The sequence below is a fragment of the Thrips palmi genome, unplaced genomic scaffold (assembly GCF_012932325.1).
Source record: "Thrips palmi isolate BJ-2018 unplaced genomic scaffold, TpBJ-2018v1 HiC_scaffold_17, whole genome shotgun sequence".
NCBI classification, from domain to species: Eukaryota; Metazoa; Arthropoda; class Insecta; order Thysanoptera; family Thripidae; genus Thrips; species Thrips palmi.
In genome coordinates, this window is record NW_023144626.1 from 3570484 (window position 1) to 3598472 (window position 27989).

General features: G+C 63.5%; 1 protein-coding gene across 3 annotated transcripts in view; it reads right to left on the reverse strand.

Annotated features, from left to right (window-relative positions):
- The window catches only part of LOC117643744 (homeobox protein homothorax), a 135841-nt gene that overhangs the window by 21982 nt on the left and 85870 nt on the right, over nucleotides 1–27989 (reverse strand). For all 3 annotated transcript variants that reach the window (XM_034382813.1, XM_034382814.1, XM_034382812.1), the window contains 2 exons: nucleotides 17813–17961; nucleotides 4679–4755 (listed from right to left, as the gene is read on the reverse strand). In XM_034382813.1, coding sequence (XP_034238704.1) covers nucleotides 4679–4755; nucleotides 17813–17961 — 226 coding nt within the window. The remainder of the gene's footprint in view (nucleotides 1–4678; nucleotides 4756–17812; nucleotides 17962–27989) is intronic.

Below are 27989 nucleotides of genomic sequence, written 5' to 3' on the forward strand. Positions count from 1 at the left end.
CCACTGTGCCCTGCCGGTCCGCCTGCTGAGGTCTCCGAGGAAATCATAGATAATGCAGCGGTGGCAGCCAGGCCAGACCGGCCCCGACAGCGTGTGCGTGTCACTGCGCGTCACTGCACTGTGGGGCCCCACCTCGGAAGTCCGAGGTAAGTCCGGCCTAAGCCAGGCCTGTTCAATTAAGGGGCATTACTCGCGATAACGGCGGCCGCTTGACCCTTCGCCCGGATTACAAACTGCGCCCGGGGCGGCGGGGGACTGCCAGCGTCGGGCAACCGCCTGGAGGCCACCGAGCACGCCGAGCACGCCGAGCATGACGCGGTGGACAACGGGCCGTCGCCGAACAGGAAGAGATTGCCCGTGCCTCTCAAGCAATTGCTAAACGACTGACATCCTGCTGGCCAGGCTGGGCCGGGCTGGGCGATCCGAGGCGATAGCCATGCCGTCGTGTTGTCCGCCACCAAGGAGGGCCAGGGCAAGCAGGGCCAGCAGGGCAAGCACCAAGTCCGGGGGAGGGGGCCTCCATGGATCACGTCGCCGTCGAGGCGGGGACTCGGGGACCGCGATGCTGGTTGTCAATCAGGACACAGCGGGGCCATTCGTCGCTCTGTCTCGCTCGCACTCGAGGCGCGGCCTGCAGCCGTGCGAGAGAGAGAGTGTCAGCAGTGTCGCAGCTTCCACGATTAGGAAGTGTCTCACTGTGTGGGTGCGGGCGAAGGGCCAGCCCGGCCAGGAGTCCCCCAAGGCGTTAATAAAGGCTCTGTCTCATCCCGCAGGACCAGGACGACGTCATCCAGGACGCCCCGCCCCGCCCCGCCCGGCTTCCTGGTCCCGCTTCCCGCTTCGCGGCGGGGTCCCGATAACCGGCCATATATTTTCCCTGGAAATAATAAGACGACGGAGAGCTTGGCCAAGGCAAGCGCGGTGGCAGGAAGAAAGCTGTGGCCGTCCGCAACGGCCCCGGACTAGGAGACCCCGGCCAGGGACTAGAGCCCCGAGCCACATTTTCATTTCCTGGTACAATAGTTCATTAAAAAGGTGTTTGAGAGACTATTAGGAGACGATATTACTCCTCGGAGAGCCGTTCGCCCGGCCCGCCCGGCCCGCCCGGCCAGCCCCCTCCCTCCTTGGGGCTCCTGGTATTAGAGTCGGGAGGGTGCGGTGGCGTCGAGGCCGTCGAGGCCGCCGAGGCCGCGGTGCGCGTTGGGGGCTGGAAATTGCCCGGAGAAAGCAGCGGCGGCAGCGGGGAGAGATAGGAGCGGCAACCCAACTTGCTTTCCTGGAGGAGGCAGCGACAGCGACGCCGCGGCGCAGCGACGCAGCCGAGCAGACAAAAAGAAAGCAAAGGTGGCGAAACATCGCCATTGTCGGCGTATAAAGCACCTTCAAGGGTCGCTGCCGCGAGAAGGCCCCCGTGGTGGCGGCGCGGCGGCACGCCACTCCAAAATTGGTTATTCGCTCGGCACGCCCCGCCCCGCCGTGGGGCGTGGCGTCTCTGCGCATACATCACACATTCGCCGCGCGTGGCAATGATCATCGCCGAACACGTACGCGACGGGCGCTTGCTTCGGCCGCGTGTAAATAAGCGAATCAAACGAAACAGGGAAAAACCGGCGAGATGAACAAGGACGAAGAGTCCTGCGGCGTCGCGCGCGTAAGACGAATGAATTTTAAAATTGACCCATGAATATGGAGTCACCCTCTTTCCTTGCTTAGGATTTTTTTCCTCGCGTCTCTCGGTACACACACACAAACACACACAGACTCAGACACACACATAGACACCCACCCACACGCACCCAGCCGCGGGGGAGTACGGTGTTAGTTTTCATACGGGGAGCGAGAAGCTGTTATGAATGCGGTCGGGCGCAGCAGGCCGAGAGAGAGAGAGAGAGAGAGAGAGAGAGAGAGAGAGAGAGAGAGAGAGAGAGAGAGAGAGAGAGAGACAGAGAGAGAGAGACAGAGAGAGAGAGGGAGAGAGACAGACCGTTCGGAATGGCCTGCTCCGCGGCTCGGCGCGTCATTCGCTGCTCGTCAAGGCCTTGCAGTGCAGTGCCTTGCAGTGCAGGCGGCCTTGCCTTGCCCGCTCCACCTTTAGGGCATCGATCCCGGACCCGTGACTCGCAACCCTTGCCAGCCAAAGACAACAAACACGCCCGGGGGGAGGGGGAGGGGGGGAGGCGCCGGCGGAAAGGGAGGGGAGATTGGATCGCACGGGGGTGGGACAATGAGATGAAAACAGTAATGGTACGGAGTATGAAAAATGATGATGACACGCAGAATGTCCCCAAAACCCCCCAGAGGAGGACGGCGCGCGAGCGAGACGGGCGCCGGGCGGGTCCTCAAGAGAAGCCAAAAAATAAGGGACCCCGGAACTGGCGGAGTGGAGCGCCAAAGGGTCCTGCCTGTCCTGCCCGGCGTCCGGCGATGGAGGCCTGCCATTGGCCCGTTGGCCACCGAAGGGACCCACGGTGGCACGGGGAGGGGAGGGGGGGGGGGGACAGCTCAGACCAGATCAGCCCGTGTCGCCAACTCCCCCGTGCCCACCAACTTCCCAACTTTACAGGATCGACTTGAAACGCATTGGAAAAGGTCCCCTCCGGACCGGGCCGGGCCGGCCGGGCAGACCATGCTGGCAGGCCGCGGCGGGGCGGACGCGGACACGTTAAATATTTTAAGACGCAGTCAGAAAGTCGCGGGAAGACATCCCGGATGAGGGCGGCGAACATCACTCTTTTAAACTTTGTCGAAATGATTCAAGCATCCGGGATCGCCGGAGCGGGTAAACTTTTGGCCAGGAGGAGGGGAGGGGAGGGGGGGCTGCACGACAGAAGCAGGAGAACTGTTGAGAACTGGAGGGCGCAGGAGAGAGGGCAGAAGAGAGTGATGTGCCAGGCAATTTCCTGCAAGGCCAACGAGAACGACGCGAAGGCCTTTCCCCCACCTACAGCCCGCCTGCCGCCCCTGCAGCCCCTGCCCTGGAACGCATAAATGCGAAATAAAGGACGAAAAAAATATGAAAAGATGATGTAAAAAAAAGGGGGAGACGCGGCAGCGGAGCGCGACATTTAGATCAATTATTCAGGCGCGTAAGGGTCTGATTATGGCACAGTAACGGTCTCCACGACCTGGAGGACGGCCTGGAGGACGGCCTGCAGGAGGCGGACGGGGAGCCGAGACAAATAAAGGCAGAGTGCTGCAGTCACGGCGACGCGCCGAGGCAGATTGCCCTCAAACGACGCCGAGTACAACCAAATCGCCGCGAGCGAGTGAGGAGAGCTTTCGCCGTCGTCCTGGTCTGCTCCCCGCCCCGCCCCGCCCCGCCCCGCCCCGCCACGCCTCGCGAGATCAAATTAGTGATGTTCGTCGTGGGCGACACGACTGCCATGGCTTGATGGATGTCCAACGGTCTGCTTGCTTCCCCGGCGTCTCCCTGCGGGCCTACTCTCTAACCCTTTGCCTCCGCACTCACACACACACACACTCAGACTCACAAACGCATACACACACCGGCGCAGGGTCACCCCCTCACCCTTTTTCCCTGGCCGCAAACAGTTTCCTGATGCCCCTGCCCACCCTCTCTCCAAGTCCGATTTTCTCCATTTCGAAAACAAGGAAAATAGCCCCCCAGAGTCCGGCTCGGCTCGGCCCCGCCCCGCCCCGCCCCGCCCCGCCCGGCCTCGGGCATCGACAGAGCCAGAGCCGCCAGAGCCTGCCCAGCAGCCACCCACGCTCCCACGCCACCCGCCGTCCAGGCCGCCCAGGCCATGGACCCCAGCAGCCATCAGTCGCCAAATAATCCAATTTCGGTAGCGATTGTAGTTTGTCCGCCGGGCTGGCGAGGCTGGCGAGGATGGCGAGGCCTGCCCGGCCGCCAGGGACCGCCCATTAGTTGCGTGCGGGGCGCAACGAGAAGTGAGGCATTTACAGAGTTTTCACTTTCAGCGCAGACAAAAATACCGGAATAAAAAAAAATAATAATAACATCGAACTGGCGGAAAACCCGCCTTTTTCCTCAGTTTATGTCGTCCGATCTGAAAAAGTTCCCATTCCTGCCGGCCGGCGTCGGAAACGCGAAAAAACACAATCAGAGTAAAAGGGGCGCGCCGAGAATCTACATCTACAAGTCCGAATTGCGAAAAAAAAACAACGGAAAAAAGTAAGAAGAAAACAAAAAAAGTCCTTCTCTCTTTCTGTGTGTTTCTCTCCTCTCCCTTTTCCGAAGGTGAAAATTAAAGTTGCCGAAAAGTAAAGCTTCGGCGGTAGCGGGACGTGGTGGTGCGGCGGAGCGCACCCCAGCTGCCTGCGAGGCTGGGAGAGGGGCGCAGGGCGCAGCATTCTGGCCGTTGTAATTAGCACGGGAGCTGATCAGTAATTACAGCGATTAATCAATCCGTCGGAATGGAATGGAAGCCGGGAGGAAAAGAGGGGGAAGAGGGGGGGGGGTTTCTGCACCGCCTTTGCACGGCGTTTGCTCTCCCACCAGCACTTAGCGCTCGGCAAGCGACGCCGTATTGACGAACCATTCGTTGCAGGGCTGCCACACTGCTAGGCCTAGCCTAGGCCTAGGGCACGACGGCACCGTTAGTTGTGATTACTGAGGCAAAGTACCAGTGTACTAGGCCGCAGACGGGTGGGGCGCCAGATTTGGGCCATTTTGATATTCGTCGGGTCGACTCACCAATTATTGACTTGTAGAATAGTTAACCCGGTGTCCTGCGCCAGCTGCTTCTTCTGGTCTTCTGAAGGGTACGGATGCTGCAACACACAGAAAAGAAACACAACGTTGTATTATTTTGTTCCAATAGCGATTCCAAATTTTTTCCCCCCAGATCGTCGACGCTTCTTGCGTGCAGCCTAGAAACGGCAACTACCACACCACACACAGGCCGCAGGCGTGTTGAAAATGGCACGTAGTACGTTGCACCTATCGGCTGCATCAACAGGAACCGATGCGATCTTGGCGAGGGCCGGTGGGCGCTGACGGACAGGTCGTGCACCTAGGCCCCCGGCGATCCGCCCCCTTCCCCCGGAAAACAACAACAACAACAAAAGCAAAAGCAAAGTGCGAGTACGCGCACACACTGCCAATTAGGCGGTAATAAAAACTGTGCGGCGTGTCTCAGCTTTCGAGGCTCCGTGGGCCGATGGCGGCCGATGTCGGCGTGCGGTGCGCCGTGCGGTGCGCCGTGCGGTGGGTATCGCTTTCAGTAATGGACGTCACTCGATACACCTGCCGCCTCGCTCCGTCTCGCTCGCTCTCTCGCGGCGGTCCGTGGGGGTGCGAGAGAGACGGAGCGAACAAGTCGGGATGGCACTCCGGGCAGGCGCCCGCGACCGCACGTGGGGGCAGCGCGACCGACCACCTTGGAGGTGAACGCGTGACCCTCTTCCCCCCAGCCCCAGCTCCCCGAAAAAAAAAAGTTTCAAATTCGCGCGGCCCGGGAGTCAGTGAGTCAGTCGTGTGTTTTCAAGCCCCGACCGGGCCACGCCACTGTCAGGGCGGCGGTCTGCGGGCGACTTTGCGCGCCAAACTCGCTCCAGCGCCGTGCCGTCTCGGTTTTCCGCGTGGCTGCCCCCGCCCCCTCCCCTGCCTGCCCCCCGAATAGAAAAGTGGGCCGCTGCTACACCTTTCCGGCGGGATAGGTCCTGGGGGAAATACGAAAGGATGCCCCGGGACGCGCAGGACACGCCGCACAGTGGGCCAGAAGACCGGTGGAGGCGGTCAAAACTCTGGACGCGTTTTGAGCTCCAGAGTCGCTAAACAGTACCCGAACCGAACGTGTGACCCCACCAATGGCTTCCTCGTTCGGAGAGCAATCCATTGATGGGGTCACACGTTCGGTTCGAGCCTCATTTAGCGACTCTGGAGCTCGAAACGCGTCTGGAGTTTCGGCCGCCTCCAGCGATCTTCTGGCCCACTGTGCGGCGTGCCGCGCCGCGCCACGCAAGGCGGACCCGACGCGGTAGTTGCAGGCAGTAGTTCCTGCCCGCCACTTTGTGCCCACATCCCGCGGCGTCCCGCGGCCTGCAGGCTGCTTCCGGGCGGCCGGCGCTCTGTCTCTCTCGCACTCACGCGGCGAGCGGCGCCATCCGCTCGGGTGCGAGAGAGACGGGCTGCATCCGGTCGGACCGAAAAGGGGCCGTCAAGCGCGGCAGCGCGGCCGACAGGTGAATGCGTCCCGAACTAGGCGAAGGGCCGACCGCGGAAAAAAAGAAAGAAAAAGACAACGGAGAGAACGAGCATCCACGGCCCCATTCGCACGAGCGGACGCACCGCCATGTCACGCACTGCCCTCGCACCGCCGCCCCGAACTGCAGCCCGCGCCAAAACCCAGCGAAACCATTAAAATGGGCCCCCGCCTCCCCCCTCGGCGACCGGTCACATGAATTTAAATTTGGCGCCGGCAGAGGGTCCGCGACGTGCCCGCCTCGGAGCCGCCTTCGCTGTGCTGTTATTTCGCCCACCGCCCCGCCTCATCATCCGGCGGGGCGTGGCGGGGCGGGGCGGGGCGGGGTGGGGCGTGGCGGGGCGCGCTGCCATTAGGATTGATGCCCGTCAAGACCACACAAACACCCACCGCCACCCTCCGCCAGGGGGCCGCGCCGCCGTGCCGTGCGCGTGACAACCGTTGCTGGCTCAGCTTTCCTCTCTCGCTCTCCCTCTCTCTCTCTCTCTCCCTCTCCGTGCGCCAATTAGCGCAAGGGTGGCGATCATGCGCACAGCACGCGTCCGCGCCGCACCGCCACGCCGCGGGGCCTGCGCACCTACGCCGTCACGGCGCGTAGAGCAGCAAGCCGACGAATCAAACGCCATGAATTCTTCGAGTTTCGAACACGCATTCCGACAGTGCCCCGAAGCAGTCCATTCACTGTTAGACGACTTGAAAGCTCGAAGCGCGTCACGCGTTGAGTCCGTCCTATGACGATGAGCCTTCTCGGAGCGTCGCCCAGCCACCTGCTCCCCGCTGCAGCGCGCTCGACAATGATTGGCCGGCGAACTGGGCCGCCCCCCGTCTGCGGCGGCTCACACGCCAGCGCGGCCCAGACGCGGCACGCGCGCCACACACACTCAAACACACAAACACACACACTGGGGGTGGCACTGGCACCCACCCCAGCCTCCGCCGCCGCCTCCGTCGATCCCAAAGTGAAATTAGTTCCGCGTCCCGGGCGCACTGGGCCGACGCAGAGCCCGCTGGGGCCGCCCACCTCTCTCCGTCTCCCTCGCACTCACGGCGCCGCACAGCGCGTCCCGCGGGGGTGCGAGAGAGACAGAGCAGCGCGCTGTAAGACCGCCACGCGACGCGTCTGCCTCATTACGCTGAGAATGCAGAAGGCGCACCAGCGGTGCCGCCAGCCCCGTCCGCACCGCCATGCCGCCAGCCAAGCGCCAGCCACGCCGCCCCCGCCGCGGCGCCGCGCTTTTCCCGTGGACATCGCCGCCCTCGTTAAGCTGATCGGCAAAACCGCCCTCGGTCAGCAGCCGCGCCCCGCCGCCCCGCCGCCCCACCGTCACCGGATCCACTCGGAATCCACGCGCCTCACGTTACCAGTCCGACGCCCTCCCCCTGCCTGCCCGCCCGGGCTGCATCAGATCCCAATCGCGCCGAAACGGCGGCGCGTCCTGCACTGCCAACGCCGAACGGATCAAATTGCCGCGGTCCGAGCCGAAAACACCGCGCACCGCGGCGCACCGCGGCGCACCGCAATCCCGGCTGCAGCGGCCCCTCGCCGCCCCTCGCTCCTCTGCGGTGCCGCCGCGCACCGAGCGCCCCGAACAGTGCTCTGTCTCTCTCGCACTCGCGGGCCAGTCCGCGGGGGAGCGAGAGAGACAGGCCCCCGCCATTGTCGAAACGCGAAACCCAATAACTCACGGGGACGCGCCACGCGGGCTACGCGCTCAAATCCGGGAATGAGTTGGAATGGCCTGGCGGTCTTGCCGGGCCGGGCTTGCCGGCGCGCGCTGGCAGCCAGGAGGCTAACGGTCCTCCTGAGACCGCCGCGCCGCGCCGCGCCGCATCGCGCAACCCCTTCAGTCTCTCAACCCTCCATCTCATCCCATCCTATTCCCATCCCGGTTCGCCAAGACGCCACCGCCCCGCCACACACGCCGCCGGGGCCTGCAGGGCCTCCAGGCACCGCCAAGTCGGATTAGACGCCGCCAAAAATAATCCCCGGCGCCTCCAAGCCAAACACATTTGTCTCGGCGTCCCGATCGCGGCCGGATCGCGTCCGAGACCGCCGTCGCCTTGCCATCGCCTCGGCATCGCCCTTCCGCAGCTTTGTCGCGAGGCGGGGCGCCGGGGCCGCCAGAGCCGCCAGAACCCCGGACGCGGGCCGCGGGGCGCAGGGCCCGGGACCCAAACGGGCGCCTCGCAGAGCCGGAAGTGGTTTATGGCGATGCGGAGGAAGGAGAGCAGAGCGCGGGGGCGGCGGGGGCGGCGGCAACGGGGGCTCCGGCGGGATTCGCCGCCCCCAGCCACTTCCCGTTCCGATAACCACGATGGTATCAGGTACGCGCGCCGCGTCGCCGGCAGGGGGCGGCGGGGGCGGGGCGGGGCGGGGCCACGGCGTTTTATGGGCGGGACGCGCGGAACGCCGCGCGCGACACGATTTGCTTGCGATTAGGCAACAGGTTCATCCGAAGGGAACGCGCCCACACTCACAGACAGACGGACAGACAGACAGACAGGCAGGCAGAAGGGGTTAGACACCAGGCCGTAATAAGTGCCACAAATTCGACGGTCCCTGGGATTACTTTTGGATTCCTGGCGCGCCTTTCTCCATTAGGGTCTCGGGGGCCTACACTGCCTCGGCGGCCTACACTGCCGCGGCGCAGTTTTCCGGCTTGGAGCACCACTGTCACATCGATGATCAGCCGACCGCGCTACGGCACTACGGGGCCGGCAGCAGGGGCGCCTCGCGACGCCAAGAAGCAGGCCGAGCCGGCGGAGCAGGGAGGCAGCACGTCCCAGGGGACGGAGGGGAGCGAGGGAGCGGCGCCTTAAAACAGGAACAGCCAGGAATTGGTTTCCAGTGAATCTCGCGCCGCGACGCCACGCCGCGACGCCTCGTAGAGCAAGCCACAGTGCTTCATCGCGAACACGCACTCACACCAGCGCGCTCGCTCACACACACACACGTCAGACTAACAAATGACACGTGTGCGGGCCGCCATTTTGGCGAATGAGTTCCTCGTCGAGGTGCAGCGAGGCCCTCCACCACCGCACCACGGCGACGGCGCGCCGCGCGCCTGCACTGCCAAGCAGGGCCGCCACCACTCTGAGGTGAAAATCCCTCAAAATTGAAACGGGGAGAAGGCCGGGGTAGGAGTAGCTGCTGCTGGTGCCCCCGATGTTGATCCCCACGCAGCTTTCATATATTTCCCAGGACAGCGGGCGGGGCGGGGCGGGGCGGGGCGGGGCGGGGCGGGGCGGGGACGGGCCGCGTGTATAAATATATATATATGCATGCACGCACGGTATGAAAACATGGAGATATGAAATATCGCGCCCTGACGGATTTCAAAATAGGGGAAACGAGCTTAGGGGATGACGCGACATCGCGATATCCCGAAAGCCCAGCTTCCTCGTTTTATATTATTTTTTAAAAATAAAAAATATATGCGCTGTAAATACGCTGCATCGAGTTTCGGAGCCAAGTTTTCATATTGTGCAGGCAGCCATGAGTACGCAGTCTGGCCCGGTCGGCGGGGCGCCGGGGTCTTGGTCTTGGGGGAGCGCGGCGGCGGCTCGCCGGCAGAAACCCGAAACCACACAGAACCGCGGAACCGCCGCGGCCCGGCCCAGCAACAAGCTTATTTATATTTTACTCTCGCGAATTCGACCGTCGAGACCATCCGCCCCGGTCCGCCCGCGCCGCGCCGCCGAACTTCTGGCTCCATCATTTTCCCTCAGAGACCTGGAATAGAACCAAGCGTTTTCGGAGCGGGTTATAAATTATCCAATCCACATCTTTTCCTCCCGTTTCTTCCCGAAAAAAGAGCGGCGCGCACACATGGCCGCGAACCCTTGCCGCCCCAATTCAAATCCAACCCGGGCCGGCGGGAAGATTACCGCCAAGTCGCAATCCACGACGCACACACACACACGCACGGGCGCGGGCTGAAAAGTGCAATCTTTGAGGCGATACATCAAACGGAATATTGTTGCGGGACGCGGCCCTGGCGCGAGGCGCGGCGCGGCGCCCGGGGCCCACACATCAACATGTCCGCACTCACGAGCCTCCAGGGGCGCCGCCGTGCCGCCGGGCCGCCCCGCCGCCGCGCGGCCCAACGCACTCACCTGCGCCAGCCGCTACGTGACCGGCGCCGAGCTGCAGCCTCAACACTCGTCGCTCTGTCACTCTCGCGCACTCGCGGGGCGCTCCGTCGGGGTGCGAGAGGGACAGAGCGGCGACGACGCGCACACTGTTCGGAATCGTCCTGGCGATACAGAGCGGCGTGCCCCATGAAAACTGCAACGCGAGGGACGAGCGGGCTGCTGTGGACTAGACGATCTGGCCGGCGACGGTCAGGCCGTGGACGGCGGCGTCCATGTTTGATGCGACAGTGCGGACAAACTCGGCCTAATCCATTACGCAGTGCCGCCGCATCAAAGTTGCAGCAGCGGGCCGGGCGCCCCGCGAGTGCGAGAGAGACGGAGCGACACTGTTTGGAATGAGCTGCTGGCTGGCTGGCGGTAGCGCTGCGTAGCGCTGCCGCCCCTGTCAATTGAAATTCACGCCTCCCGAGGGACGCCAGGCAGCAGGCAGGCGCACTGCTGCGGCGTCGGCAAGGTGCGCGTCTGGCGGCCGCAGCGGCGGGTCCATCCCCAACAGCGCTGTCTCTCTCGCACCCACACGCAGCGCCCCGTGAGTGCGACAGAGAGGCACCGCTCGGAACCAGCCCCCGGCGGCGGCAACGTCGGCGAAACGGGGGCCGAAAAACAAGGAGTCGTCGGCACTTTCGCTCCGTTATGCACCCTGCACCGCCAGGGGGTGGGGGGAGGGGGAGCACAAGGCGCTTCCAGTAAGAAGCGAAATTCAAGGCCACGGAATGGATTCGGCCCATTCATTCTCGTTCCGCGGTCGCCGCGCTGTCAGCCCCAACGACCTCCTCCTCCTCGTCCCCGACGCCGAGGGGGAGCAGTGTGGCCGAAAGGCGAGACGAGAAAGGGAAGGGGGTGGGAGGGGGTGGGGCGCGCGGCCACGCCGCCGCACCGAGGAGGTAGAGCGAACCCCGACGAGCACGAAGGCACGAAGGTAGAGAGACAAACCCGAGGGATCATCTCTCATGTCATCATTTACATTTCGTCTAGGCTGCTCTTCCGGTGAGGGGTCGGCCCGGCTTCTGCTGACGTCTGTGACGCCGGCGCTGGGGGAGGGGGAGGGGGCGCCAAGGCAGCCGAGCCAGTGCCACACCCTTTGCAGCCAATAGCCCGTGACTGCGGCTCCCGCCGCCTTATTTTTACACATCGTCCCGCGTTGCCTCCGGTGGAGGGTCCCCGTCGACCGCGGCCCTGGCCAAGGCGCCGACCCGGAGTTTACCGACGCCCCCCACACTGCCACCGCGCCACCGCCGCCCGGAACCAAACTTGCGAAAACTTTCCCGCGGGAAAAGGCAAGGCGGGGCGGGGCAGCAGCGGTGCCAAGCGACACCGAAGAAAAACGGACACACTGTAAAAGAATGAAAACCTCTCCCCACCTGTCCCCCTGTCGCACGGCCCTCGCCCCGCCTCGCCGGCCGCGCGACGTTCTCGGGACGCAGAATCAAACGCGACAGGGGCGTTCGGGGCGGGGCGGGGCGGGGTGTGTCACGCATTCCTCCTCCAGCAGCTGCACCAGTGCTGCAGCACGCCAGCGAGTACATTATGCACGTCACTCGGAACACGCAGCGCCAGTTCCTTGCATAACAACTTAATGGAAGGTCGCGGTAGAACAACGGGGGCAAAGGGGAAGAGAGAGCGCGAGAGCGGGGATTACACGGCACATTCAATTAGCGGGACAGAGAAGAGATCTGCGGCGACAGTCTCACACACGTACGCACTCACACACGTTAAAGATGCAGCTGGCATGGTGTCAACGGCGGCGCGGGTCGCGACTGCACGTCGCCGTCGAAGCACCGCGCTCTCCAAACGGCCGCGTCCGCGTCGACGGCGCCGCGACACTGCGAACAGCGCTTCGGACGCGACCGCCGGCCGGCCGGCCAGCCGTACGTCAGCGAGGAGCGAGAGCACCGCGGCCGCCTAGAGATTCCGCGGGGCTCGCGGAGATCCGGCCAAATTACACACTCGGCGCAAGCAGCAATTTCCCCTCCTAAGTGCCGCCCCGCCCCGCCAAGGACGCCACGGCCGCCAATGAGCGGCGCGCTGCACCTAACGCACCAATTAGATCGGTCGTCCTGCCGGGCCGGCGCAGCCCGGCGCCGCCAACAGGTTCCATTGGTACACGCAGCCACGCCGAGCCGCGCAGCACGGCCAATAAAAAGCCTAATTGGCATCCGAACCCATTTCATCTTTTGTTTTGTGTGGGTGTGCGAGTGTATGTGAGTGAGCGGGGCCAGTGGCCACACCCAGCGGCAGCCATGATGGGACCAACGGTCGCAATCAGGTGTAGCATTCGGATCATGGGACACTCACATACACACACACACTGAACTGAAACACACGCACACACACACACACACACATCGACGCACGCACACAGAGCCAGCCCACGCGCCAGGCTTTCACATCGATCACGATCAACCACACACTCACACACACCTCGTTATTTTCATTTTTTTTTTTTTTTGCGATCATTTGCCCCGAAGGGCCTAAAGGGCCTGAGAGCGAGCCCTGCGGCCACACCACAAAACGCACGCACAGCAGGCCAAGCCCTCCAAGTGCGCCACTGCGGCCGGCGCCGACCAGTAGCACCCATTCATTCAATGCGGCCTCTACACTCGTAGTTCTGGAGGACATCTTATTCAATCTTCAAGATGCCGTTGCCGCGCCCGTTCTGGCCACTCGCGGCTGCTGCAGTGTGTGTGTGTGTGTGTGTGTGTGTGTGTGTGTGTGTTTTCCCACACTGCCGACCCGTAGTTCCAGCTTGCCACTAAATCACAGCCAGGGCCCTAAATTGCAGGGTTCGCTCTGCTCCGCTCTGCTCCGCTCTGCTCCTCCGGCCGGCCGGCCCCGCGGAGGACGACGTCGGCGACGGCACCGCGGCGGCGGCAGCCTCGCATCGCGCGGGAACACCGCAAAGCAACGCCTAGAGTTCGAACAGTTCAAACAGTGCACCGCCAACCAGCGTCCACCCCCGCGCCGCCGAGCGCGCCCGAGCACGCAACCAACACCTGTCAGGGCGGCGCAGTGGGGGATGGGGGCGGGGGCGGCTATCGTCACCACAACAAACACGCCCCACAATGAATGCATCGGCACGGTGGGAGCCGAGCCGAGCCGAGCCGAGCCGTGCCGAGCCGAGACGCCTGCCGCGTGTCGATAAGGCCCACACTCCGTCACCCTGACGTTATCGGCGACCCACCCTTCCCTCTCCTCCTTGTTTCGCGCAGACACTTTTTTCCCGCCATTTCCCGCCCGAGCAGGGAATGCCCCAGGAAGGGCCCCGCACCGGTCGCGCCACTGCAAGGGCCCCGCCAGCACACCGCAAGTGGCGGCAAAGAGTCGGGTGGTCATGGACGACGACGGCGTGGTGCAAAAAGGTCCCCGCGGGCCGCCAAACGCGCCAAACCGCCCCCGCGAGTCCCGGTGGCGTCCCGGCTGCCCCGACTCATCAATCTTGCAGCGCCAATCGTAAATTCGGAGCCGGGCCGGCCAGACGCCGCGGCGCCAAACATTTCCGACGCGTCGCGCTCTGTCTCACACACACACGAACACGCCAGTGTCCACGTGGAATTCTTTCTCGTGCTGCGACCGATGCTCTACATGGTCCACTTATACGTTACGATACGAGCATTGTTCCGTGTGATGCGCGGCCATCGCTGCAACCGGTTTCCCCCCTCGGCCCCCCGCCCCGCCTCGGCTTAGCTCGGCCTTCTGCCTCGGCTTGGCCGGGCTTGGCCGGGCTTGGCTCGCAGCGAGTCCCGGCGAACATCCCGTGCGGAATACCTGAGTGTTCGAGTACCGTCATCATCATCCTCGCCGTGGGAAAGGACGCGGCGGCGTCGCGGCCTGCTTCGATTTATATCCGTTCGGATGCTGCGCCCGCTCCCCCGCCCCGCCCCTCCCCCGCGCCCCTAAGATTACTTCCTGGTAATGGACGGGCTCCCCTCCCACCCCCACACCTCATCCTCCAGAACGCGGCGCCGCGGGGAACACATGCACCTGCGACGTCCGCGATGACACCGTCGTGGAGTTCTCATCCCCCCGGTAGCGCGTCGCCGACGACCTCCCCGCCGACCTCCGCGTCGACCTCCACGTCGAGCCCTCGTTGGAAAAGCACCGGGGCGTTTTCACGGTGTACCCGGCGTACATTATGAAGGGCCCGATCATGAGCCCCGCCACCACACGCAACCGCGCCGTGCCGCACCTGCCACACGCATCAAAAATAGAAAAGGGGCAAAAGTGAAGCCGCGCTGCCGCGCTAAACGGGCTGCATTTGCATACGCCGCACAGCGCGCAAAAAACGGCCGGCCGGCCAAGATGGCCGCCGATATAATGAGCCGCGAAGGGCAAGGCTTGCAGTGCGGCCACACCTCTGAGGCTGCGGCTCTGCGGGAGGGGGGGTGGAGGGGGCAAGCAAGCCAGGCGCAGCGCCGCGCAGCTGGACACACGCGCCGTCTGCCTGCCTGCCTGCCCTGCCTGCGGTCAGCCATGTTGTTGGGTCGCCATGGCAACAACAGCCTCGAGCTCGGCGTCGCGGCCGGCGAGTTCGAAACCAAACCGGCAGCGGGTACTACGGCTCGACGCCGTGCTCCTCGACCCTCGCCGTCGACGACAAGAGCGACGCGTTTCACTTGGTCCGTCAGTCCAATGGAGCCATTTTAAAGTCGCCGATGGCCATTATACGCCGTGCAGGGCGAGGCAGGGCAAGGCGTCTGCGGGCTGCAAAACACGTCCCGCGGCCGCGCTGCCCCGAGGTCAATCTGCAGTCCCCGGGGACGGAGGGAGGCCGTGCCGTGCCGTGCCGCCGGGAGACGGAGGGTGGACATCCCTCCCGAGGCCCGGAGGGGGCGAAGCGGGGCGAAGGGAGGGCTGGTGGAGGTCCCTGCTACCGCTAGATAAAACGCCAAGGGCCATTAAGCGTACTCCGCGGCCGGAGCCCTTAATCCGCGTGCAGACTGCGCAAGCAGGAATCCGCTATACCCGACCCGGCCGTCCCGTCCCGGCACCGCCAGAAGTCACCAAGTCAGCCAATCCTTCGGCAAACGCGACGCGCCGCGACACTGCGCCCTTGCCAAAGCCCTTGCCAAAGCCCGGGCCGACACATCCGTCCCCCGGACCGCAAACCAACACGGCCCTACGGTTTCTAATCCCTTTCGCCATCCCCCGGGCCGGCGGGTACCTCGCGCAGCTGCCAAATGAAACAAACTAAAAAAACGAAAAAACACAGCGAGTTCAAGCAGGGCACTATGCTGATCGAGCGCCGGCAGGGCTTAGTCCCGCGCGCCGTTCCACGCGCCGAAAAAAAAGCAAAAAATAAAAGACGCCAAATGGACCGAGAAATGAGGAAACGACTGCAGTGGAAGGAACCAACGCCGCCTGCCAGCAGCATCAGATACGCATGGGGGTGGCGTGGCGCGGCGTGGCACGGCGTGGAGTGGGGAATGGGCAGAGCGAGTGGCGGAGTGGCGCCGAGGTGAGCTTAGCGCGCTGGAAGCGCTGGAAGCCTGGAAGGGTGGCGGTGGACACTGTGCGTAGGTGCGCGGCCCGGCCGGCCGGCCCCTGCGGCCCCCCCCCTCGCTATGACAGCCTAATCCGTCATAATGGACACCTACAGGGCCTTGAGGGCGGACTAGTGTGACTGGAGGCACTACTGGAGGCTGGGTCGGTCGGCGGAGAGGACGCCGACGGCAGACCCTCGTCCACTCGAGTGTACACGCCGGACAGGCAGCAGCAACCCGGACTTGACGCCGTGGTCATTCATCCCAACACCAGGGCCCAGGCCTCGGCCCGCAGGCACGCGTACGCAAACACGCACACACACAGACGCGCACACACAGACGCACACACACAGACGCAGCGCGGCGCCACTATTCGTGCTGACTGTCGAAGAATTTGTAAGGCGCCGTGGCCGACACCGAGCCAGCACGCGGAAAAACCGCGCCAGCATGTAAACAGCGCGGCGCGCGCGTGTGTGCGTGCGTGCGTGCGTGTGTTTGCTGGCCTAGTATTTCCATTATGTATATAGCCGCGGGCCGGGCCATTCAAAAGGGCCCAGTCCGTCCGGGGGCTGAGGCTCAGGGAAAGCCGGGGAACATGTAGTAGTCGGGGAGGAAGGAGGTTCCAAGACGACCGAAAAAAAAATCCGCTCCTCCCCCTCGGCTGCGCCCTTCGCGCGGCGAGGAAAAATCATGGAAATATATAGAGGGGCCGCGGCGGCCGTTGCGCTCATATGGTGTGCAAACGGTATGGCTACGGCGCCAAGAGGCCGCGCAGGGGCCATCCGGGCCGCCATCCAGGACGCCATCCAGGACGCCATCCAGGCCGGATCCAGGACCGCGACAGGGGTCAGAGGCCGGCCACGCTAAGACCTTGGAAGGGCCTTGGCTCGCCGAGACGGTCGAGACGCGACGCGAGAGAGCTCTCCCCTCGACCTCAATTTCTCGCGCAAAGCAGCCTCCGAGTTATGGCGGGCCGAGGCGAGGCGCTAGTAGAAGAAGGGTGAGGCGCAAAAGTAGAAATCCGGCGCAAACGAGACAAAAAATACATTGTCAAAGCGTTATCGCAAAGTTTGGCGTCCTTTTCCTTGAGAAAAAAGGTAAAAAACATAAAAATAAAAAAAACAATCGCGCCGAGATGTTGTCTCCGACCGGGGCAGCCATGATGAGATTAGAGCGCGGCCGCGCGCCCCCCGAGTACGGCGCCGTTTTCAAAGACGCCCGTTAGGAAAAAAAGGAAGCGGGAAAAAATAAAAATGAGAGCGTCAGACGAATTAGCGGGGCGAAAATGGAAAACGGGCGCTGGTATTTGCGCAGATAAGGGATCATATTAAGACAGAAGCCCTGGGGCCGGGCCGCCCAGGGTCCGCCCGGGCCGCGTCGCCGCCCGTTCGACGACCTGTCTCCGATCGGGTGAAATGGGCCGCAGAAGTACGACTCGGGCGGAGAGAAAAAAAAAAAAGAAAAAGAGGAACGAAAAGTTTTTAAAAAAGTTGGCCGCGCGTCTTCCCAGTGTTTGTCCGCGGCGACCCCCATTCAATTTCCAGACGCCGCGAATGCTCTAATCCCGGGCCGGGAAAAAGGAGGGAAAAGGGAGAAGGGCGAACAATCTTGATTTAGTAGCCAGACAGGTCGGGACCAATATCTCCCACGAAATTGGCCGTCGCAGCGCGGAATTTCCTCCGCTGCGTGGCCTTTACTGCGCGGGGCCGGAGACTTTGCGACGCTTTGCGCGCCAGTGCGGCGGTCCAAGACGACCGGCCGAGGGGTCCGAACCCCTTTCGGCCACCCTCCTTCCCTCCGTATCAACACGTGCCGGAAGTGACCGTTCCCAATATGCATTCGGGATTAATGGATCGCACCGACGCAAAAGCTTTTTCTTTCTCCTCGTCTTCGTCGCGACGAAAAAAAAACAGCAACAACGCGTTGTGTCAAAGGGAGAAGAATCCAGGGAATCCAGACGAGGCGAAACAAAAACAAAAAGAGACTCACCGTTAGATGTTGAAATAGCCACGCCCGTAGAATATTTGTCGCTACTTTAGGGAAAATGCCTCGCTTCTTTTGGCTCTTCTTGCCGCCACTGTCCTCGTCCTCCTCGCCGGTGCCTTCCCCGCTGCCGATACTCGCGTTGCTCGCATCACCTGTGGCAAACAAGGAAAAAAGGGAAGGGGTAAGCGACATGGCACGGCTTTTAGAGCATAATTGGAGTGGAATCCAGTCACGCCATAACACTGCTTCCCTCCAGGGACCGTCGGGGACGTCAGGGACTGCCGCGCCACTGCCGCGCCACTCGGAAACAAAAGAACAGCAAACTCGATCAGCCTGTTTCCATAAGCGGTCGCGACACCCAGCGGGGGCTTCCCTCACTCTCTCCCTGCCGCCGTCATCCTCCACGCAACCCTTCATATAATCTCATTTTAAACATTACCTCCCTTGATCCAATTTCCCTTTCACCCATTTCGTAAATGTGTTTGCATATGAGTCATTTATCGCGAGCTGGAGGGTCGTCTCCCCCGGCCTGAGCTGGGCGTTTCCCCATGCATAACAAACACGCAGCGGCGCCGGGCCGAGCGGGGTGTAGTGCGAAGCCGTGGCCAAGCCAGGGCGAAGCCCAGCCAGGGCGAAGCACAGCCACCAGCAGAGCGCGCCACCCAACCACCCTCCTCCCCGCCCCGTCCGACACATGGGATGGATTAGGACCCGCGGGCAACTCACAGCTGGTACCAAAGTCACACCAAGTCCTCCCACGACGGATAGAAAGAACCTCCGTCGTCGCGATCTAACATCACCGCCGCCAACAACGTCGTCGGCGTGTCCTTGCAGGAGCCCTTTATCGGTACTAACAGTTGTCAACTCGCCCAACGCGCTGCACGGTGGCCGCCTGCTGGCCGCGGCCCCAGACGCTATCGCCGCGTGCAGCGCCTCGCGAAAGCGCACCACCAACAACAACAACAACAACAACAAGCGCGGGATTTGTTCCCAGGTACTGGACGCGCCTTGTCAGGACATGATCCGCTCGTGATACGACGCTGCTGCAGCAGGCCGATTCCGAACAAGGCCGTCGTCTCTCTGTCTCTCTCGCACTCACGGGGCGCCCCGCCGAGGTGCGAGAGAGACAGACAGAGAGAGCGCGGCGTTCGGAAGCGCGCCACGGCCGATCATACACGTTACATTATTCCTTCCCACCGGCCCGACTTGGGCATGCTCCACACTTCCGTACAGTGCAGTGCCGGGCCGGCCGGCGGGCTCACGCCAGGACGCCCCACGGCAACCTCATTACATGCGGCCCTGCCGGGGCCCTGCCTCGCCGATCATTATGAGCAGCGTTTTCCGAGCCTTCAAGATTTGTCGCTCCGTCTCTCTCGCACTCACGGGGCGCTCTCGTCGCCATGCGAGGGAGAGAGAGAGAGAGAGAGAGAGAGAGAGAGAGAGAGAGAGAGAGAGAGAGAGAGAGAGAGAGAGAGAGAGAGAGAGAGAGAGAGAGAGAGAGAGAGAGAGGAGACTACGGCGGGTCAGTGCGATCAAGCCGTCCAGCGACTCCGCGGTCATGTGTGAATTTCACATGCCGCGGCGGTGCCGCGGTGCGCACTACACTGCCGCACTGCCCGCCCGCGCCTCACCTCTTTAAAAACAGCCGAAGCGCCGCGTCATCGTGATGAGGGGAAACCTCTCCTTTAGGTGCCCGTATGGGGGACGAGGGGCAGGGAGAGAGAAAGAGAGAGAGAGAGAGAAAATGAAAAGGATAAAAAACAAAATAAATAAAGAGCCGATAATCTGCGCGGGGCATGATTCAGCAGCAGCGGGATCGCGCCGCCAGCGCCAGACCAAGCCGTTTTGCGTCACGTTGGATCGTCGGCTCAAGGAAGCTCATCGCGTTGCTGGGGATCCCGGGGCCGCCCTGGAGGGCTGCAGGCTGGACGCTGCAGCGCAGCACCGCGCCGAGGGCCAAGAGGAGCCCCGTGAGAACGAACAGGGCCCTTCCAGCCGAGGCCCCAGCGTTCCAGCGCCCCAGCCGCGAGACAGGCGCGCGCTCGGACGGGCCGGCCACATTCCAGCGGGACAGCCGGCCAGCCGGCCAGCCGGCCAGCCGAGGCAGCCAGCCCGGCCAAGTGGTGTCAAAGGGTACGCAGCCGTCCCCGCCCCGCCGCGCCCCGCCACGCCCCAGACATGCATGATGCTGGCGTCGTCCGCAGTCGTCCGACGGACTCGGCCGGCCTCACCGCGACGAGCCTCAATGAATCTCGATTGTCATGGCGGATCGAGAGAATCGAGAGAATCGAGACAATGAGGAGGATTCTGCACAGTCAACAACGCGAGCCGGACGCCGGACGGACGGACGGCGACGCAGCTGCCAAGCGGTCCGGTCCGAGCCGAGCCGAGCGGGGCGGACGGCGATGGCCTCTATCAGGCGGCGACCCCGGCAATACCCCGCGCGGCGTCTCATCTCGCGGCCCGAGGAATTCACCCGTCACTACTCCGCGCGATGTAGACCGCAGGCACTCGCGGCGAAGTGACTGCCTGACGCGTGGGGTATCGACGAGTCAATTCTTCGGCCGATGGTAACCGCCACTGCTCGATGGCACCAAATGGCACCCGCAGGACGGCGACGCCCTTCACCGCGGCGGCTGGCGACCGCTCCAACCGTCGTGCGGCCCCCGCCCCGCCCCGCCCCGCCCCGCCACCGTCCACTGCTGATACTGGTTGCCAATTAGCTGAGGTGCCGTGCCCGCTCCACTGGCCACAGCGAGCAGCTCAAAGAGAAGGGTATATATAACCCATCGACGCCGCCTGGCCAGGGCCGGCCAGGGCCTCGGCCACCGCAGACTGACTCCGAGAGTCGGCGACTCTCGGTCTGCCGTCGTCAAACCTAATGAGTCTGGCCGCGACAACATGGCGGCCGCCGAGACGTCCGAGACGCCCGCGTCGCCAGCGCCAGGACGGCGCGGACGGGCACCGCGAGGCAACGCGAGCAACGCGTCGGATTTCCGTAAAGTAGGCCCGCCCGAAGGCGAGCCCGAAGGCGAGCCCGAAGGCGAAGGCCTAGAGGCCTAAAGCAAACAGTGGGAGGAGCAACGCCGTGTAAACAAACACCGGTACGCCCGCAGCGCACCGCGGCGCCGCGCCCCACCACCCACGCACCCACACACACACACACACACACACACACACACACACACACTCTCACACACGCCCTCCATGCGGTCCAACCACAACAAACAGCGCGCGGCCGACACGGTTTTAGTCCAAAGTCGATCGGGTCGAGCGCGAACGAGGGGATCAAACTTGAGCCACGACCACGGCGACGGCCATGACGGCGACGACGGCCATGGACCATGACGACCGCGCCGACGGCGCAGCGAGAGGAATGCACGCCGAGGGGAGAGAGTGGCGGGGCGCGGCGGGGCACGGCGCGCACGCCATGGAAAGCCTCAGCCTGGACGGCGGCGCGGCGGCCCCGCGATGGCAGTTGGTGACAAAGACCCCAGAGGCCGTCCGGGCCGTGCAGCCAGACCCAAGACAGAAAGAAAAGAGAGAGAACGATTGCGCGACGCGCGGGTCAAGAGGCGAGGGGAAAGGGGCAGGGGCTCGGTGATTTGCATGGCGGGAGGGGGCCCTAACGAATTAGCCAGCCTCACGACCGCATAGCGAGGGGCACGGCCGGCACGGCCGGCACGGCGCGGCGCCAACACAGTCCAGTGTCTCTCCGAAGCCAAATCGGCCGGCAGAGCCGCAGCGAGATGGCAAGAAGAAGAAGAGGCGAAAAGATGAGGAAAATAGTGAAGGAGCGTCGATGAAATGGCGATAGTAGTGAAAATTCAGGCCGTGAAAACACTAGCAGGACGCAACGTTTTTCGCCAAAACTAATTTTGACGAGTAAGTCACCCTGTGCGTGACGTCTGACGCTACCGCCGCTTACAAACTAAGAGACACCCATAAAACCCCCGTTTAGTATTCCGTCCGGCCGGCTATGCGGCCATGCGGCGCGGAGTGCTGCCACTACACTACTACAGGGTACTTGGCGTCGCGACGGCCGACGCGCGCGCCGTCGATTCAAGGCTCCTTCTGCACGCTCGTTTGCACCGAGTCAAGTACGTTTGTGTGTACGCTCGCGCGGTTCGCGCCACCGCAGGCACACTGTGACCGGCAAGGCTCGCCGCGCGGACAGCGCGAAAAGGGCGCCGGGTTTTCAGTGCAGTGCCGAAGCGAAATATTATCCGAGGTGAGCAGACAATACGTGTACGCCTGTACCGCCTGTACCCAGGCTGAGGCGCGCCGGGGCGGGCCGGGGCGGCGGCCATCACGCCGGTCGAGGGGAGGGGGAAGGGGAGGGGGGAGTGAAAGGGGGAACGGAGGGGGAAGGGTCGCACCCACAACGTCCGGCGCATTTGCCGCGTCACAAAACACACACCGTCACGGCACCGGGTCACAACCTCTCCGTTACCAGCGCGTCACACAGCCCTTTGACGTGAGCATCATCGGCGTAATTGTTCCGAATCAGGCAGGTGGTGGTGGTACGTGCACGAGAGAAAAGAGAAAGCATAAACAAGTGAAGTCGAGAAAAATTAAATGTAAAACGACGAAAAAGAACGTCAGAAAAATTGGGAGGGCGCGCATGATCAAGCTCAGAGAAAGAGGGGGAAAGAGAATACGGCAGGATAAATTTAATTGGCTAGAGTTCGGTTCAGCCGGCGAGCGAGAGCGAGCGTGTGACTTGTTTTCTGTACACAGACAAGAATAAAAATGGATTTTCGGATTTTCCGCCCACGTTTGTGTTTGCGATGTCCCGAGGCGTGTTCGCGCGCTCGTGTCGGGCGTATGTATATTTTTGAAGCTCCTATGCATGAACGCCAAATTTAGTACTTTGTATGCATCATTAATCAAGCCGACAGTCGCTCACACGAGCCGAGCGAGCCCCCTCCCCCTCACTCAAATCCAAACACCGAGCATTCCACCGACAGCGACACACACACACACACACAGCCAACAAGGAACACACGAATTTTGTCCGGCAGATGCTATCTCTGGACGTGGCTCTCGTGCGAAGACTGGCCGCTATCAACGTGTCGCCTGCACTGCCCAGCCCTGCGCACGCCACGATTATGGATTTACCCCTTTGCAATAACACCGAGTCACTTCCGAGCGATCACCCCGGCATCGTTCCGAACAGAGCCTCTCTCTCTCTCTCGCGCTGGCAGCGCGTTCGGGGCGCGCGCGAGAGAGAAAGGGCGATTATGACTGCTGCTGCTGGCCCCGGCGTCGTGTCACGAGCGCCTAACAAGCACGAGGCACTTTGCCCTCATTCAAAACTGCACGAGCGACAACAATACCCTTTTAATAGAGTCGCAGTCTTCTTGGTGGCGCGGAGCACGGCGGTGCGCGGCCGCAAGAAAAACAAAGCACGCCACGCGCCCCCACGGACGGCCTCGCCGGGCCTCTGTGCCACGCGACTCCGACAACCCCTTCGCCGACAATGGCCACCCCGCCAGCGCGCCAGCGCCGCCATCCCAGCCGTCCCGGCCCAGCCAGCCCAGCCGGCGGGCCGAGTGATTGACAAGTACAGTCCGTGCCGCGCCGCGCCACGCCACGCCGCGCCGCGCCACCGGAACAAGGCCGGCGATGTCACTGATTCAACTGTCCGTGTGACGGGGCGCTTCAAGCGGAATAATTGGCAAAATTCGGGCGACCGCGCCACGGCCAGCCATGGAGGGTACCACTACCGGCGGCCAAACACGTTTCCACAAACACTCCGCGCGCGCGCACAGAGAAAAAAAAAATTCTGACAACAATAATAAAATTGAAAATTTTAGGTGTCCCACCAACATAATAATACGGGCGGTTATATTTTTTACGCGGCTCCAAAACTGACGGAGGCATTATCGGTTGGCCGCTTGCCTCGCCGAGCTCCCAATGAAAGAAAATAAATGGAACACTTGCGCGCACACACACACACACTCACACACACAAAACCAGACTGCGGGGACAAAAATACACGAGTCACTGGGCTGCGCTTTTTGCGGCCGCTATGCCGCTTTTTCTAGTGACGCAGGCCGCGCACTCGTACGGCTTAATTCATATCAATTTCGATTCCGGTCTCGTGAGCCGTGGAGCTGCGCGGAGCGGCCGGGCAAGGCCAGTGGCTGCAGTTGTTGCACAAAGTCGGATGTGAAGGCAGCAAAGACCTGCCCATAATTCAACTCGGACCCGCTACCGATGCTAATACGAGTTCAGTCATCCTGCCGATGTTATGACTCGGCGCATGATTTAGCTGGGCGGGATCGGGCCGCGGTCTCGGTGCGCGTACGCAAGGGCCGTCGGGCCGGATTCGAGGTCGTGGTGCCCGCCTCGCCCCGCCCCGCCTCGCCCCGCCCCGCCCCGCCCCGCCCGCGCGGACGCCAACTCTCGCACGCCTCGTCAGGAATAGCCACCAAATATCCGGCAGCGCGGCGACGTGCGAAGCGCCTCTGAACTCTGAAACGAGAGCAGGCGTGTTGGAGGCCCACGCATTCCGACGGTCGAACCGACAAAAAAATAGACGCGGCGCGGGCAGGCGGAGACCGATATGGCAAAAGCGTCCAATAATGTGGCGGCCACGCTCGGAACGGGCAGCGCGTGTAAAGGTGGGATAAAAGAGGGGGGGGGCAGACGCTACAAGTGCAAGGAACGCGGCGCGAAAACAAGCAGGGCGGACAGCAGCGCAGCAGCGCACTGAAATAGCGCGTCAAAGTTCAACCCCTCCCCTGCGCCCCGCCCCGCCCCGCCCCGCCCCACCGCCGCCCCGCCCCCCGCCCCGCCCCGCCACGGTCCGCTACGCGCCGCCACGCCCCGGCGCGCCGATCGCGCCAAGCGCCCCGCGAGTGTGACGGGGATCATTGCCGGGATCAGCGCGCCCAGCTGCTCGGCCGCCTGCGCCGCCAGCACCGCCACAACGGGGCAAAACGACCAAGGAACGGAGGGAAAAAGGCAAAGAGTTAAAAAATAAATTAACGATTCAAAGACGGGCGCAGCGCAGTGCAGCAGCGTCCCGGTACATAAAGGAGGCACGAATGTTGCCGGGATGCAACACAGAGTTGCTTTGAGCGTTGCCGGGCTAGCCCTCCACCTTGCCGGGCCCCGCTGCCCCGCCGCCCCGCTCCACGCAACATACATCGCCCAGGGGCACAGGGAGGGGCCCAGGCTCCACCGGGACCGGTGCGGCGGGCCGGGCCTCATCCCAGGGCCTGCCCGGCCAGCACGGCCAGCACGGACGTCCATACGGCACCTGTTCAGGTACAGTCCGAGCCGAAAAGCGCGCCCGGTCAGCCGGAAACGGTGTTTCCAACCAGGGTGTGGGCGTGAGGCACCCCGTCCTAGCGCAGCCCGGCGCAGCCCAAGCCGATGACAGTCCCTGCCTCAAACCCGCCGCGCCGCCATGGGAGACTGAACCGTACCGTCCCGACGGAGCGAGCCCTGCCGTGCCCTGCCGTGCCCTGCCGTGCCCTGCCGTGCCGTGCCCTCACGGCCGCCCGGGGCCTAACATGGTGATGGCCCGGGCTGCGCAGGGCAGCGCAGGGCCAGGGCTGCGCCGGCCGTCCCTCAAGAATGCGGCCGATGACGCACGCGGTACACTGTCACAAAAGCCGCTAAATCCCCTCCCACTTCTCCCAGATTTATCGCGGTCGGTCTGTCTGTCTGTCCGTCCGTCGGCCGCCCCCGCACCGTCCGTCCACGCCATGGTCGCCGCGTCGCCGCCGATGAGATCTCGATTCCTTTCAAGCAGTGACGCAAGATCTGGAGCGCGGCACCGCGCTCATTCCGAACAGAGCTCTGTCTCTCTCGCACCCCTTCGGGACGCCCTGTGAATGCGAGCGAGAGCGGTGCTCGGACTCCTGCCTGGCGGCTCCGCCAGGTCCATTCAGTAACCACGGCAGCCGTTTCGCAAAGCGCACCTCTTCGGCTGGCTGGCCCAACCCCCCGGCGGCGGCGCCAACCCGTCCAGCACCACGGGCACTCCCTGCCTCCCGCCGCGGGCGTAGATGCGTCGATAAGACACTATCGCGGTTCATTGGTTCGCAAAATCGAAATCGCCACCAAGAATACTCTGGGCGACGTCACGGGTCGGCTGGGCCGGGCCGGGCCGGGCCTGGGTGGCGGGGCATAAACACAGCGCAGCGCGTTCGCAGGGTATAAACAAGGGCTGCACGGCCGACCGGCCATCAACTACCCATCATACACCTTAGGCACCAATTACGCCCCCCTCCGCCCCCCTCCCCCCCGCGCGCCGCGCTCCGCCGGCCCTTCTTTGACTGACAGGGCGTCGCTTCGTCTGGTGCGCGCTCGGAGCGCCGCGGCAGACGGCCCGGCTCGCTGCCTCACAGTGTGCCTCACAGGCCGCCTCGCTGCGAGCACCGCACCGCTCCACGGCGCAGCGCGCAGCGCGGAGCGGCCACGCCGGGAAAAGGCCGGGAAAAAGGAGCAAGAAAAAGCCACAAACGGGGAAGGGAAGAAGAGTACGTAGCAGCGTTCTCGAAAGCGGTGGCGCGCGGAACTATGAAGAGTCCCGCGGCGATTTCTCTGCGGTCCGCGGCATCGTGCGCGGAACTGGGCAATTTGCGGGCCGCGGACATACTGCACCTTGACCCTTCCCTTCCCTTCCCACGACTCATCCTTCCCGAGGGGCCGGCGGCGGCCGAGTCCCTCCGAAAAGCTAAGCCCACTGACCGCGGCGCGCACGCAACCCACACTGCCCCCCCCCCCTTCCCACACGAAAATACGCGCCGGGGCACCGAGTATGCGTGTTTGGCCATGCACGGCCACGCGGCACCACGCGGCACGCCGAAGCGGCCAAGCGGCCCCTCTCTGTTGACAATGGCGGGCGCATCTCGGCCGCACGGTCGCACGCGCGGGCACACACGCACGGCCCGCTCGCACACACACACACACATACACACGCACACACGGCTGGCGGCACGAACGCGGCCACGCACACGTCCAGATTGTCAAAAAGCAAATAATACACTGCCAAGGGCGACAGGAGCCGGACGCAGTCGACGCAGTCACAACGATTCCGCGTTCCGGCGCCTCATCGCTCTCTCTCGTGTCCTTGGGGGCTCCCTATGAGTGCGAGAGTGACAGCGCGATGAAAGCTGTTCCGAATCTGCCTGACGCCGTTCCAGCGATTGCAGGGTTTACTCTCGGAGACACGCATCCTCGCGGGGACTGAACGCGTCAATACCCCGCGCTCGAGAGGACGCGCGCTCGACCGGAGCCCGCGGCGTCCCTCGAGCGCGGGGTATCGTCGGGTCAGTCCCTCCGCCCCGATAGCGCTAGCGCTCCCACGCAGCTGGCCGAGGAGAGCCCGAAGGTGCCCGAAGGTGCCCGAAGGCCGCTGGGAGGGAAGGCGTTCCGAAGGGAGAGGCACTGCATGGCCGCCACGGCATGGCCGCGCTGCCACGGCACTGCCACGGCCGCGGAGGGGCGTGGGTGACTATTTCTGAGGTGACGGTCTCTCCGCGCGGCGCGGCCGCTAAACTTAGCGGTGTCGGTCGGAGACACGGCAGGCGTCAACCGCGTCGCCCCTTCCCGCTCCCCGCCCCCCTCTCGCGCCACGCCAGCTATTATTACTGCTTTTGCCGCTTCAGACGCCCGTGTCCTGCCCTGCTGGCTGATGCCGAGCAGTGCCCCTCCGTCTCTCTCGCACTCGGGGCGGCCTCCGGTCGGGGTGCGACAGAGACAGAGCGCAGGGTGTCGGGCCGCCAGACCGCCAGCGTCGCCACCGCGGCCCGTACTTTTGAATCAGCCGGCCGGCCGCACCGGCGCGTCCCGAGCGAAGCCCAGCGACGACGAGCCGAGGCGTTTGATGCGCCAAATTGGCATTTTTCGCGCATGAGAAGAAAGGAACTTTGCCAAGACGAAGGCGACTCCCCCCTCCCCCTCCCCCGGCCCAGCCGACCGCAGAGAAAGGGCGAAGAAAAGGGGGGGGGGACAAAGGGACACCGATGCAAGCGCGTCATTTGTCAGCGGGGAGTGGCGAGCGCGGTGTCCATGGCACGCCATGGCACGCCATGGCACCGGCGGGGGCGACATGAACCCCATGGAGCCCTCACGGCGCCCTTTGTACCGCCAGGGCACCGTCCAGCCAGCGACTCTTTTCAACTTTTCCCAGCCACACAAACACACACACACACGCACG